Source organism: Ceratosolen solmsi, unplaced genomic scaffold (assembly GCF_000503995.2).
Source record: "Ceratosolen solmsi marchali unplaced genomic scaffold, CerSol_1.0 scaffold28, whole genome shotgun sequence".
Taxonomy (NCBI): domain Eukaryota; kingdom Metazoa; phylum Arthropoda; class Insecta; order Hymenoptera; family Agaonidae; genus Ceratosolen; species Ceratosolen solmsi.
In genome coordinates, this window is record NW_011948429.1 from 4,422,243 (window position 1) to 4,437,199 (window position 14,957).

Genomic DNA, 14,957 nt, shown 5'->3' on the forward strand with positions numbered 1-14,957 from the left:
AGACAAAAAAATTTTAAATGGGAAACGCATTGGTATAAAATTTTATAATAAACTGTGAATGATTCCATAAGCTTGTACAATATTTTTTTTAATTTATACTTATATAATTTATAATACAATGGTTCCTTAACTCGCAATCCCACATTCGAGCATAATAATTAAACTAATCAAAATAGAACTTCTATTAACAAGTTTATAATTGAGAATAACAATTTTAACTACTAGCGTTTACAATAAAAGACTTTCGATAAAGCATGTCAATTTTTAAGAAGCAAATCTACTTAATTCTTATACGTGTTTCTATTTTACTATTTTTTTTGTATATGTGTCTTTTTTCGCAAAAATTTCGATCATAAGACTCGCTTCGTTAAAGACCATACGAACTCACTGTGGCCTCGACACTTTGTATCAAGTGCATTGATATGGTTTAGTGTCCTAATGGAGCAGATACTTCCGCCCGAAGGACGACGTACAACGATGAAACGAGATGCTCTAGAGAATTAGCGATTTTCTTCGAACGCAAAGGAATGTAAATGATGAAGTCGCTTTGAATTCGCACTGATGAATGGGAGGAATGCGAAGAATCATTAGACTCTATTACTTCGTCTCTCTCTCTCTCTCTCTCTCTCTCTCTCTCTCTCTCTCTCTCTCTCTCTATTTGCTTTACATTCCCAACTATGAGGCTTAAAAATGTGATGAGCGCGCCTGCGTCGATGAGCCGTCGCAGCGAAAAGTGAATCCTCCGATCTGCGCACGTATGAGTGGTTACGGTGGAACTATCCTGGTCTAGTCTAGACAGTAGAGGTCTCCGATCGCGTAAAGCAACTAAGCGTCAGTTAACTAGTGATATCGCGTGCTGTCGGTATATCTACACAAGTAAATGATCTTGGATATTTGAATGCGAACGGCGGAAGGTGAAGTTGCATTCCCTTACTATCGATTAAACTCCCTACAATTCATTGTTTTCAGTGCCATGTGAAGGCATTTAAATTTTGACGCAAAACCAGAGTTTTTAAATGTATCATAAGAACTGAACGTCCTCGCTTTCCTTTAAAGTTAAAGTATTTACAATAGTAAGTCACATTTATTCCTCTATTCCATCGGCTTTTTAAACGCATTGTTTGCAACTATTTAATGTCCGTATATAATTAAATATATTATTTCAATAAAAAATCATAAGTACTAGATATATATATATATATATATATATATATATATATACGAAGCTTTAAATATTTTTTTAATAACTATACAATTATAGCGTAATGAATTTGTTGATGAGCATAATAATTTTGTTAATATTTTTTACAAAACGTTCAAGACGTAATTATTATTATTTGTAGTCAAAGTAATAAGTCACTGTCCATTTGCAAATACATTATTATTAATGATAAAAATAGAGTTATTAGTAGTTACCAATAGTTTAATTATGCAAATTTTAATGTAACTCTAATGATTATATAGGCGATAAATTATAAATAAATCACCCGAATAAAAGTATTTTTCAGGCATGCTAGATTTCTAACAAGTATTTCGTTGAAAAGCAATAGTTAAACATCTATTCATAAATTAATTTTCGGCAATTCGTATACAGTCGAATATTACATAGGATGATATAACGAAAAAATTAAAAATATAACTTTTCATTAATTTCTGTTAAACATGATTTTTATATTAAAAATATTATCGACATTTATTTTATATATATATATATATATATATATATTCATATCAATATAATATAAATGATATTTAGTCATTACATTAATATACTAATATCAATATATTGTGAAAAATGAAATCTCTCATTAGCTTTGTCATTGTATTGAACGATCACGAATAAATCACAATTTAATTTTCCATTTTTAAAACATTAACAATATGAATATTTAATTTTTATTTTATCTATAAAATATGTGCAAATAATGTATATTATATTTGACAAAGATGAATTTTTTAAGAATTTGTAAAAAATGTCCTGTATCATATTACCTTTTCATATCAATTATACTTAACGTCTATGACTGTACGTATTCTAATAAATCACTTTATAGCAATGAACACGCGCGCACCCACCCACACACACACACGCGCGCACACGCGCACGCACGCATACATGAATTCTTGTAAATTAAAGAAATATTTCTAGAAACTATTCTATATTTATTTGAGTGAACATGTAGTTAGAAAAAAAATTAATTATAATATAAGTGTAACATTAATTGTTATAGCAAAATTATTTAACTGTTTAATTATAAAATTCAATGCATTGTTTTCTAAATCTTGTTTTTACAGAAGGAATATTCTATAAGTTTTATATTATCTTATAAAAATACATTATATTATCTTCTTTCCTATTTTTATAAAAGTAATGGAATAAGCATTTCAATAACGCAATATTACACGTTAATATAAATAAAAATTTACATTTATTATTATAATTTATATCTATTTTTTCTGATTAGAAAAGTTATTATTTTTTCGGAATAAAATGTTAAAATATCAGACGTTTTTATATAAATTAATACAGTTCAAATTTTATTGTAATGTTCAATTTTTTTTTTTTTTTTTTTTTTTTTTTTAAATCACGTTATAATCAAATATAATAATAATCAATTATTTGGATAAAAAAAAATAATACCCGTATATGGATCGTAAGTATATATTATAAGAAACAAATCGTTATACTTATTTATGACATTTATAGTTATATTTCATTTTATCTTTATTTTAGTTTAATATACTTACAATTCATTTACTTTATTCATTTACCATATTCAATTAAATTAACAAATATTTTTTTAACGTTATATAAATGTTAAAGATTAGAAGAAAAAAATTATGATTCATTATTTTATTAAAAAATGTATTAATCGATACTTTAATTCTGTTAATTAATAGCATAATTAAATTGTTTTCAATAATGAAAGAAGAAATTAAAAATCTCATAGACTTTGTTTGTTTTAAAATAACTAAACCATAATTTATACTTAAGCAATGCTTCAAGTAACATTGATGAATTATAAAAGTTGAAATTTTTTGCTTCAAATTCACACTAAAGTTTGAAAAATTTGCGTAAAATAATCTTGAAGGTAATAACTAATCATGTATCTTGAAACATTGTTTTATATATATATATATAAATATATTTTAATAAAAATATACTTAGGGCATCTATGTATTAAATGTACATAATATAACACATGAAAGTAACGTGCAAATATAATACGATATAAATGAATATGCCTTGATGCGAAAATCAAATTTTTTTTTCATCAAAAGATGATGTAGATCTATGTACCTTAATGTCTATTCTTTAGACGACCAACCTAATGAATTGGATGAAAATGTATTTGCTTACAAAGCTTCCAAGCATGTGCTTGCAAAAATATTAAATATCGAATACACGACTAATGCCAATATCGAGAAATAATGATAAATAAGGGAGTGACAAAGCAAGTAAGGGTAGCTAGAACTATATTATCCAATATGCATCATTCCGCCCTTGAAAATCTTTAATTGAGCGAACAGTTGAAATATAAAAAGGCAAAGGAGGGGTAAACTAAACCTAGTTTAATCAAATCGTGACAGATGTGCGCCTTATAAGATGTGACATGTCTTTGGCTGGCCTTGGCGATCGCCCACCGCGTACCAAATATGCTGAATCGAAATGAATTTCCTTTAATGTCGAATGCGGTTTTACATTGTCCCTCTCATTCTGATAGTGAATCATTTGTTTTATACCCATACCTCACCTCATATTTAATTACTGCGTAACATAGCTTTATCGTTTCACGTTGAAGTGATGAACTTTAATAAAAAAGATTATAATTGGTTAATGTTATAAAAACTGTTCCCTTAAATTAAATTCGTCTTATTCGTCGTTTTTCATTATGCTTAAGTCTAAATAATAATTCCTTCGGCAGCTTAACCGAATAGATTACAACCAATGTTAAATGTTCAACGCAACACTTAAAAAACTCATTATTATTAAAACTTTATTATCCTTTATACATAATGATTATTATGAATTATTTTGCTTTATTGATTGCGTACTCGTCGCGTCCGTTGTATTTATTTAATAAACTAAACAGCGTTCAATTAATGTTGGTAGAATAGCTCGAATAATCCGTATCGGCGAGCTATTACAATAATAACAAAGGCATTCAACGCTATACAAGATGAAAATAACAAAATTAAATTAATTATTTAATTATTTCCTGATTTCTTAATAAGGAATTAAATTAGCCAAGTAATTATTAAATAAGCAATTCGATTCTCTTTTGCATATTATGAAATATGCAAGAGGATTATGGTAAACTGCAGTTCAAAGCAAAGTACATTATAAAATGAAAATTGCTTGAGCAAACAATTGCCGATAAATTTGCCTCTTGTCAATTTCTGTACGAATTATTGCCAACTAAGTTCCCGTACAAATACTTTGAGATACCGAATTCAATACCGACTTGGACTTTCGCTATAGTACATACACATCAACGAATAATATCCGACCCTGATTATCAGCCCACGCGAATGCTTCGACTCTATATTTTCTGAAAGGAAGGAGACATTATTGGTTTGAAATAACGTTTGACGCAGGAGAATAACAGAAGATAAAAAGAAGACATTATTATTGAGATAAAAGCTGATCATGGAGGGACTGACGACACAGAGACTTTGGATTCCAACGAAAAGAAGAGGACCGATTGCCGCGGAGTTTGTCACCCCTGGGCCTGCTTGCGTCACTTTACCGCCCCTCATTGGTACCTTACCTCATTCAACCTGATAAATAATTAAGAGACCTATTATGCTACATAAAACTTTTCGTTAATTAACTTTTTCATCACTGTGCTTTGAATGCTTGTAGGAAAAACCATGACAGATTCAAAAAAGGAAAGAGCTCCAGCTTTCACGTTTGGTGGCAGGTAAAAAAAGACTTAATTCTGTTTAGCTACAATTTACAAATGTTTGCTTCGGACCTTATAATTTATGATGATACTTTTAATATAATAATCTTCACATATTTACTGCACGAATGTAACGGGAAAATCATTACGATAGATATATTTGTCATTAATGATGATTATTATTATTCTAGATTTTAATTGATTACAATATTAAAGCTCAAAATCAACGAATATTTAGTATAAATTGAATTTGAAATATAATACAATCTAATGCTTAGTAGCCCATAAGAAAATTAATATATATCATTGATTATAAATATGTTTTATGTTTCTTTTTAACTGCCCATCTTCTTAGTTATGAAAATATTATATATCAAAAAGGCTCTCTCATATAATTTCGAATCATTTATTAATTATTTTTACACAAAACAAAATTGATACATTGGAATAATTAAATTAGGAGTGTAAATTAATATCGATAATTTCAATCCAATGAATTTCTAGGCATTTGAACAAAAATAATAGTCCCGGTCCAGGCCCAGGGCAATATAATATTTTTGGACTCAACTCAAAGGGTAATAAACAATTTTATATACATTTAATATTAGTTAAAAAAAAGAAATTTACTTACTTTGACTGTATTAAAACTAATGGAGTTTAAATTTTATTAAAAGTCGCGTGGATGCGATATAAAATTTGCATAATTTATTATTGCATGTAATATTTATATTTATAATAATTACATATTGCGAAGAAGAAGAAAATAGAGTAAACAAATTTGTTATTTATTGCTAAGAAAATAGCTGATATAATAAAATATAAAAGTCAAAATATTATTAGTTCATTATAAAATCTTTTACAACTTGAATATTTCGATTTTACGTAAATTTATGTAGTAAAATATAGAAAAGAAAATCATGTAAATATCAAAATTAAAATAGAAATCGAAATAGAACGGTTCGAGCAAAACGACTGACTCTACTTATCGATCAAACGTACCGTCTGCAAAGGAATGAGGAATTACCAATATTTAAGCATTCGAAAAAATTCTTTTACTATTGTTTATTAAAAATATGTTTTAAAATATTTCTACTCATAAATACTACAATTTTACAACTATTTACTTGTCATCGAGTCATTGTTTCATTATATTCCCTTACTACAATTCTTTCATAAATCGCATCCATTATTAAACATTAATTTAATATAGGAATGACGAGTAATATTAGTATATAAGTAATTTTTTTTTTTTTTTTCATTTTAAGGAAAAGATGTGGCACCAGCTTTATCATTACACGGGCGTACAAAATCTGGAAAAATTCAAACTACTCCAGCGCCGGGCGATTACGATCCACAAAAAGCTGAAAAAATTGTCTCCGACAATTCTCCGAAATTCTCTTTTGGTATTAAAACAAAAGTAGAAAAAGTGAATCACACTCCTGGTAAGAAATTAGATTCAGCATACTATTGAAATTCTTATACCGGCAAAACATTAATTAGTGCAAATTATCATCTAAAACGTTGAAAAGATTCTTAAAAAAATATTATTTTATTTTAATAGACGTAAAAGCAGAATCAATATTCCCACTTTTCTAATTACCTTTATATAGTATAGTTTAAATTATCTATCTTACATAAAAAATATAAAATAAAAATAACAAAACTTCAATTACATCTGGAATTTACTTTCTAAATGAATCTCTAAGAAATAAGATGTCTGAAGATTGTGTAATAAGTTTAAAAATAATATAAATATGTTACTGTAATTTTATCAATTTTTTACGAATGAATAACAAAGGTTGAAGTATTTTAACACTACCAATCAAGATTAAACAGCAACATAACTTATAGTACTCCGTCTAAATATTTAGTTTTATAAATTCAACGTGTAAAATCAAGCCAAGAAAATCTCTTTATCGTTACATATAAGTCAAAAAAGGTGATATTTGGTTATATAAGTATTAAGCAGTTTCCATCATATATGGTAATAAATATAATTTTGATGAAAATTTCCGATTCTTTGACGTATTTATGCGATTTGTGCATCATAAAATTATTATGCAATTTTTGCCTTGCAACTACATGAATAATATGTCATATTAATAAACAAACAAAGCAAGTACATATTACGGTAACTTATCATGTTTATTTGCTATTAATCCGTCTCTGATGGATGGGAGCATCGAAGAAAATAAGTCTAAAATATAATTAAGTTTTTTCGCACCTCAACCATTACATATAACATTATTTTTTTTATTAAAATACAATGAATTCTATCATATTGCTAAAAATTTTTACAATATTTATTCGTGTTATTCATTCGTGTTTACTAAATTATTATATGTAGATAATAACGGTGTTTTTAATTAATTTATATTCCTTGTTTTTTATAAAGTTTATAATCTTCTTGAGAACTAGTTTCTGCGTTGTATAGCACAGAAAATATTTTCCTTAATAATACATTACTATTTAGTTTTGCATATTGTAAACCCTTTATAAAATCCAAAGTTACAGTAGAGACTTTCTAAATAAATGCACGCGCGCGCGCACACACACATATTAAATATTAAATATTAAATTAAATATTAACTATTACATATTAAAATTAAAACAATAAACTAACAGTCTTATGTTGAAATACAGCAGTTAAAATCTATTACCCTAAGACATGATTACTATAACATTAAACTATAGCATTTAAATCGAGAAACGTGTTCGTTAAAAATTTTGTACTTAAATAAATTCAATTATTCAATAATTTAGCTTCGAACATCAACAGAAACAGAACCTGAAGCAGCATTCGGTTTACATCTACTTTATATACATCGATAAAATCTATATGTTTTAGTGTTCAAATGATCTATCAGTTTAAATACTTAATTATTTAAAAAAAAAAAAAAAAAATACTACACGCTTCGTTCTCATAAGTGCGATTAAAGTAAATACAAAAGAAATAGAAAAAATAAAAGAATCGGGCATTAATCATTTTCAACATAAACCCATGGGTGCATACAGGACGCGTGAGGGGCGGGGCAAAGAATAATACAACTGGTCAGACATTCCAAAAATGATTCAACTTTAGTATCATTTTCTGCATTTCTACGATATTATTGGCACCTCCCATAAATCAATAACATTTATGTTTGGTGTAGAGATCATTCGTCTAGTAGATCGACCTTTTCTTTTTTTTTTTTTTTTTTGCACTTATAATATATATTTTCGAACCTAGCTGCTCAAATTCACACGTATACATGCATCTTACTGAGTGTTTTTACTTTTTAATCATTTATATTTGGTTTTTTTTTTTTTTTTTTTTTTTTTAAGTAAAATAAAACGAAAAACCAATCCTTTGAAATATCATTAACAAAATGTTAAATCCTTCAAATTTCGTTATTTAAGAATTCTTCCTTCAATTATTGTTAATTTTATAACTACGTTGTGCGTGGGTGCGCGTGTGCGCGTGTGCGCGTATATTAACATTTAAACTCGATTAATTTAATCTTGACCAATTAAAAAGAAGAAAACATTTTTAAAAGAAATAAAAAATGAAACTTTTATTAATATATATATGTGTATAAATATATTTATATAGATTATGTGATTTACTTACATTTATCTTCGGAAATATACTATCTTAAAAAAGTAAAATTTAAGAAAATCCCAAATTACAATGTAATACTAAAGGTAACCATGCAAAGTAAGATAGTGAAATTAATAAAATATAAAAATTGTATATTGATAAAATATATGTTATTTCTTAGTACTTATATCTTAATATAATAAGTGTGTTAAAAAAAATAATATTAGTATTTTAAATATTGTATTAGATTAATCTGAATGTTTTCATAACAAAATTCATAATGTAATTATGAATGTGAAAAATATTATTAACGTAAATTAAATCATTTATTCAAATAAAGAGTACATAGACATATGAATATACATTTGATATAATAACAAAATTATGTTATCCACGAGAAAACTAAACGATTGAAATTAGGAGTATTATGTTCATTTCTAAACAAAAATCTTATATTTTAAAATAAATATTTTTTGTGCAAATATTAAATAATATAAAAAAGTGTATAATTAAAAATAATGGAATAAAAATAATTTCTCTTAATTTACATGTGTAGTATGTATACGCTTTGATGGCATTCTTTTTGAAAAATTTTTATTACAAATTAATAATAATTTTTACTACAATATCAAACGAATGTGCAGTTATACTTTTGCTTAAAAAAATATTAACACTATTTGTATTATAATACAGTTAACTCAAACGATTATTATTTTATTTAATTTAACAATAATTATTATTATAATTAAGGTTTTTTGTATTTTTACGTACTCTGGTTTAAGCATATGGTTTATCCAAATTTTACAATTATTAGTCATAATAATATTTTACAATAGCAATAAAACGTTAAGGTATTGTGAACTTTTTACTTCACAATTCTCGGCCTAAATGTATTAAATCGATATGAGATTACTATTCTCTTAAAATGAAAAAATTGCGATTTCAAATTCAACATTATTGATTCTCTACAAATTACCTGGTAATTACGCAAACGCGGATTTTTGCATCTTATTATTATTATTATTATGATCGAATTATCGCAAAATCTTCTTCTCTTTCGGTGCAGTGATTTAAATTTATAAAACACAGATTTTATTTATAGCGCTGGTTTAACGGTTGTTTGCAAAAGGAAAGGGGTTAGCAATTATAGATTCGAGGGGCAATTGTCGAGGGAGAGGAATTAGCTACGATGACAATATTAATGTAACAGATTCTAAAGAATATATTAAATTAAATAATTATTTTATTAATTTGAAATAAATAGTATATTAAGATATAAAAGTCATGGAAATTGATTCTGTTTTGAAAATGGATTTAGATGAGCTATTCGTAAGGAAAATGAGTTTAAAACTAATTAAAATATAGTTCAGTAAAATAGACATTTATTTATATTTAATTACATTATATTTAAGCACACGTACTATAATGTAATTGTGTATTAATTATTTCTATTAAAACAATTCACTCATTTGTATATATGTAATATATATATAAATGCTTCGATAAATGCAGAAATAATATTAATCACCGAAACTTTAAAGACCACTGAATGGAATTTTCTAAATCTGGAATTATTTTATTTTCATTTAGCTCCTAACATGTACAATATCCCTTCTGCGCTTGGCGGAACGAAAGAAAGTAATATTAAAACTGCGCCTGCGTTTTCAATATCCGGTAGGCAGAAGGCGTTCACTGACGAAAGGATTTTTGTACCAGGACCTGGTTCCTACGAATCTATAAAGCCTGATACCGTGAGATCGAAAAGTCCCGCTTACAGCATCAGCGCACGTCATCAAATACCAAACGACCATTCGCAAAAACCGGGCCCTGGTGCACACTGTCCTGAAAAAGTAAATTTTTAATATTTTTCAGATTCTGCAGAATGAAATAACGTAGTGCACGTAGCGGAATATTTACTTTAAACAATGTATACACAATTAAAAACATGTAAAATAAGACGGTATAATTATTGTAATTTTCCAACGATTCTAACGGATAATTTATCGTTTATTCATATACGAATAACACTTGCTACTTTTTTATATAACAAATTATATAATGTACTACTTATGTAATTAACACAAATAATTATATTATTAATCCAGTTTAAATATTCAACAAAAAGTTACTTAAATATCTTATTTCTTTATATTTAATTTAATATAATCTTGCAGTGATTCATTCATTTTATCTCTTTTCTTTTTATCAAAGTGGTAAAGCTTTTCATGTTTACTGCATTAGAAATCTGCCATAATATATATTATTTGATTATACATTAAATATCCACATATAGTGTAGTATTCAATAATATTGTAGTACGTCAACCATCATATATTCACTTTTATTACTATACAAATTTTTTCTAATTTATATTTTTCGAAAACTGTATTTAATGTAAGAAAATTAAATTAATAATTAATAATTGTATTTACCATTATTGAGAATTCCTTTTTCATTATTTTATAAAGATTATGATATTAAAATTAATGAAAAGTATACGTTAACTAAAAGATGATATGAAAATAATAAAATAAAAATATATTTTAGAACCGCATCTTTAAATGTAATATGTGACAAACATAGATAGTACAACATTATAATGAATTAAATTTAAAATTGAAGATACACTCGTATTGTATTGATAGTGCAGAAATATTTCTTATATAAATAATATAAATTATACGAATACAAATTAAATAAAATAAAAACTTTTATTATACAAAATATTTATAACATTATATATTTATATTTTCTGTTTCTATAAAATGTACAAGCTCCATTTTTAAAATTATTTTTAACGTATAGTGGGTCTTTCGTCCTTACATAAATGTCATTCATTTTCAGGTAATTTTGGATGTTCCTCCGGCACATTCCTTTGGAATTAGACATTCACCATATATCTGCAACTTAAAAGATACTGCATTTTAAAACTTTGTTTATTAATATAAACAATGTTGTGAAGCTTGAGATTTTAATACACAAACAACAATATTCCTTGCGTCTTTATAAATAGAACGACGGTTAGGTAAATTTTATTAAAATAATATTATTAATTGTCAAAAATACATCAGCATTTACATAACCATGCGTTCTTTCAAATATAATGCAATAAAGAACTTCAAGTTTTATTATTATATAAGTTCAGATACCCAATCCGCATATAAAATATAGACTATGCAAACAAAAGAATCACAGATACAGAAGATAAGAGCGTGACTTGATACTAATATTGATAGTAAAACCACTTTGTTAATAATAAAAATCAATCATTTTTCTAGAAACACAAAAATAATATAATCAAAATTTTGACTTATGACATTTTTTAATTAAAAAATAGTAAATAGAATAAATTAGCTGTAACAAGAACAAGCAAAAAAGTGAATATACTTTTGTTTAGTTATATATACTTTTTTTCTTATGTAATTTTAATTTGTTACATATAATAATGTGTAATTTGCTACTATTATGTTACATTTTCAAATAATTCATTTTTCCTTTTTTTATTTTGTTAACAGGAAATATGATTTAATATTTAAAATTAAAATTTACAATAATAAATCAATTATTTATTATGCCCTATAATATAAAATTTAGTCTAAAATTTACAATTATTGTATTATGAGTGTATTAGATTATATACACATGTGTGTATGTGTGTGCGCGCGCGCGCGCGTGTGTGTGTCTATACCAAAGTTAAATAACAAAAATAAAGCAGTTTAATAGATCATATTAAAACAAAAGTAGTACCAGATTTTTATTTTATAATAACAAGTTAATTTATATTTAACTTTTATATTCATTGGATTTTCAAAAATTTTGTTGGCAGTCGTATACACAATCTCCAGCTATCCATGTTGACAGCACATGCAAATTGTTATCAAGAAGTACAAAATCTGCCTGTGTTCCAAAATCTAAAACTCCTTTTTCATGTTGAATTTCTAAAGCCTCTGCTGGATGTAAAGTTACACTTTCTAAAGCTTCCACTAATGAACATCCTAAAATAAAAATGAAAATTCGGTTGTTTTTATAAAACTATAATTTATGAAATCTCAAAATTCATTATAGAATAATTATTTTTATAATTTAAATATTGATCTTTTGTTAGTTCAATTATTTACGAATACAATACATTTTACCTATTAAAATAATAATAGATATTTCGATTTATAATAATTGTATGAAATAACTTAATTTCAAAACGAAAATAAAACATTTACAATAATGTATATTTGTCAAGCTTATAAAATATGTTAATAAGTAATAATAAAACTAATTTTGTGTAAGTATTACCACGTATTTTAAAAAATAAAAAATCTTAAAATTAAAAATTTTTACAGTAGAGTTTATTATTCAATGTTCCTTTATAAATACTTTTTATTTTATTATTTTATATACATTTAATCTAAATATATAATTCGATTGTTTAATTGACTAAAATCTCATATTTTATTAAATACTTTATTAAATAGAAACCATGTGAATAGTAGATTGCACATATTAAATGAATGTTTAATAAACTACAAAAATTAAAATTCTCAAAGATTTGATATTTAGAACTATAACTGTTGTGTATTTCAAATATTGAATATGAAATGAAATGTTTTTATAATTTACAGTTTACCTGTGGCTTCCTTGAAAAATCGTACACATTCGGCCATATTAGCAATACTACCACATAATGTATTTGTGCCAGCGATATAAGCAGAGCCTGCTCTGACTTCGATGCTAAGTTGACCTAATTGATGTATTCCTTCTTCAAGACCGAGAGCTGAAATTGCATCGGTTACTAGTATCAAACCTGATTGAGAAAATTTTTTTCGATAAGTTCTTCGTGTAATCAAAAGTTTGCTTGTAAATAAATATATACCCTTAGGATTAGTTTTATGCGCAATTCTTAAAGCAGCTGGATGAGTATGTACTCCATCTGCGATTATTCCGTAGTAAATAACTTTACCAGGTGCTAATTGGTTAGATGTAAGTAATCCTACAAGACCAGGATCTCGATGATGAAACTAAAAAATATTTTAATAAAGTTGCTCAAAACTTTTTTTTTTTTAAATTAAACATTAGTATCTTTAAACATCAATTAATTACAAATATGAAAAATTATTTACTGGAAGCATTGCATTAAATAAATGAGTTATTAACGTTGCTCCATTTTTTATAGCTTCTTCTCCTTGTTTTAAATTTCCAGCTGAATGACCTAAAAAGTATACATTTTCTTAACTTCAACTAAGTAATTATAAGTTCTTTTTTTATTCTTTCCTTTATTATTTTTTTTATTTTTTTTTTATTTTTTGTTTAATATAATTCAAGACAAATTACCAACAGAAACCTTTATATTTTTTTTTTTTAATTCTTTAATAACTTCCATTGCATTATCAATTTCTGGAGCTAATGTGATATAACAAATATTTTCAAGACTTCCATATAATTCTAAAAGGGATTGAAATCCCTATAACAAATTAAACAATGAAATCGAACGTAATAGATGTATATAAAATTAGAAAAAAAATTTAAGTTCATACATTTTCAAATATTCTAATATAATTTTTCGAATGTGCGCCATTTTTTAATGGACTTATAAAAGGTCCTTCAACATGGATTCCTAATATTGCTGCCCCATCTTTTCCTCCTTTTCTTTTTTTAATCTTTGGTAATATTTTATGATAAGTTTCTTTGGGTGAAGTTACTATAGTCGGACAAAATGATGTAACACCAAAGGAAAGCAATCCTTTGGCTACTAGATTTATTCCTTTTTCTACATTCTGAGTATTATATGAAAAATCAATGCCAAATCCACCTATGTAAAAAAATTAAATTGATGATAAAAAATAAGTGCAGTAATATATATATATATATAAAGTAAGTAGATTATTTAAATTATTTTCTTTAGCTTGGCTTTAATGCTGTTTAAATCAATCTTTAATACAAATCTGTAATTGAAATATATTATCATACCATTTATTTGTACGTCAATGAATCCTGGTGAAATTACTGCACCATCGCAATTAAATTTAACAGAGGCCTCGATTTTTTCATCGTAAAATATTTTTTCTGGATCAATAATTTTTCCATCTCTAACCCATAAATTTTCTTCAAGGATTTGTCCACCTCGTAAAATTCGGCAATTGTAAAATTGTTTTAATTGGTTTTTCGATGTTTTCGACATTTTCAATTCACACTACGATTTCTTATAATGAACTGACATTATCTTATGAAGAGAAGAGCATTATCATTATTATCTTTCATATACATTATTATCAATAAACTCCAGCTATATGAATCATGACTAGTACTGATCATGTACAGATCACATATGCAATTCTATAGCAATAAATGGAAAAACTGCACAGCGCACGTTATTTACATGACTCGAACGTAATATACTACATTCTATTTTTAGAACATTTAAAACAATAATAAAAGTAGCTTTAAAATAAAAACCTGGTAAAAAAAAAGATAGTTCC

General features: G+C 25.7%; 2 protein-coding genes across 2 annotated transcripts; one reads left to right on the plus strand and one right to left on the minus strand.

The window, feature by feature from the left end:
* The first annotated feature begins 752 nt into the window (after nt 1–752).
* Nucleotides 753–11,589, plus strand: LOC105363815 (outer dense fiber protein 3). The gene is made up of 7 exons (XM_011501606.1): nt 753–1,073; nt 4,447–4,763; nt 4,868–4,925; nt 5,412–5,482; nt 6,173–6,349; nt 10,078–10,337; nt 11,332–11,589. Exons 2-7 carry the CDS (start codon nt 4,652–4,654, stop codon nt 11,413–11,415), a joined length of 762 nt encoding a protein of 253 aa, XP_011499908.1. The 5' UTR covers nt 753–1,073; nt 4,447–4,651; the 3' UTR covers nt 11,416–11,589.
* LOC105363814 (putative N-acetylglucosamine-6-phosphate deacetylase) lies at nt 11,243–14,791 on the minus strand. The gene is made up of 7 exons (XM_011501605.1): nt 14,449–14,791; nt 14,016–14,290; nt 13,813–13,942; nt 13,602–13,690; nt 13,109–13,499; nt 12,235–12,482; nt 11,243–11,393 (listed from the first exon to the last, which is right to left on the minus strand). The coding sequence occupies exons 1-6, from the start codon at nt 14,657–14,659 to the stop codon at nt 12,295–12,297; spliced, it is 1,284 nt and encodes a 427-aa protein (XP_011499907.1). The 5' UTR covers nt 14,660–14,791; the 3' UTR covers nt 11,243–11,393; nt 12,235–12,294.
* Nucleotides 14,792–14,957: the final 166 nt, after the last annotated feature.

Excerpts from the sequence above, each read along its gene's own strand:
- LOC105363814 (XM_011501605.1), bottom strand. The coding sequence starts at position 14,659 with ATGTCGAAAACATCGAAAAACCAATTAAAACAATTTTACAATTGCCGA. Across the intron at positions 14,291-14,448 it reads CATTGACGTACAAATAAATG|GTGGATTTGGCATTGATTTT; the intron begins GTATGATAATAT and ends TTTTTTACATAG. Across the intron at positions 12,483-13,108 it reads ATTTTTCAAGGAAGCCACAG|GATGTTCATTAGTGGAAGCT; the intron begins GTAAACTGTAAA and ends TTTTTATTTTAG.
- LOC105363815 (XM_011501606.1), top strand. The coding sequence starts at position 4,652 with ATGGAGGGACTGACGACACAGAGACTTTGGATTCCAACGAAAAGAAGA. Across the intron at positions 4,764-4,867 it reads CACTTTACCGCCCCTCATTG|GAAAAACCATGACAGATTCA; the intron begins GTACCTTACCTC and ends GAATGCTTGTAG. Across the intron at positions 5,483-6,172 it reads TTTTGGACTCAACTCAAAGG|GAAAAGATGTGGCACCAGCT; the intron begins GTAATAAACAAT and ends TTTCATTTTAAG.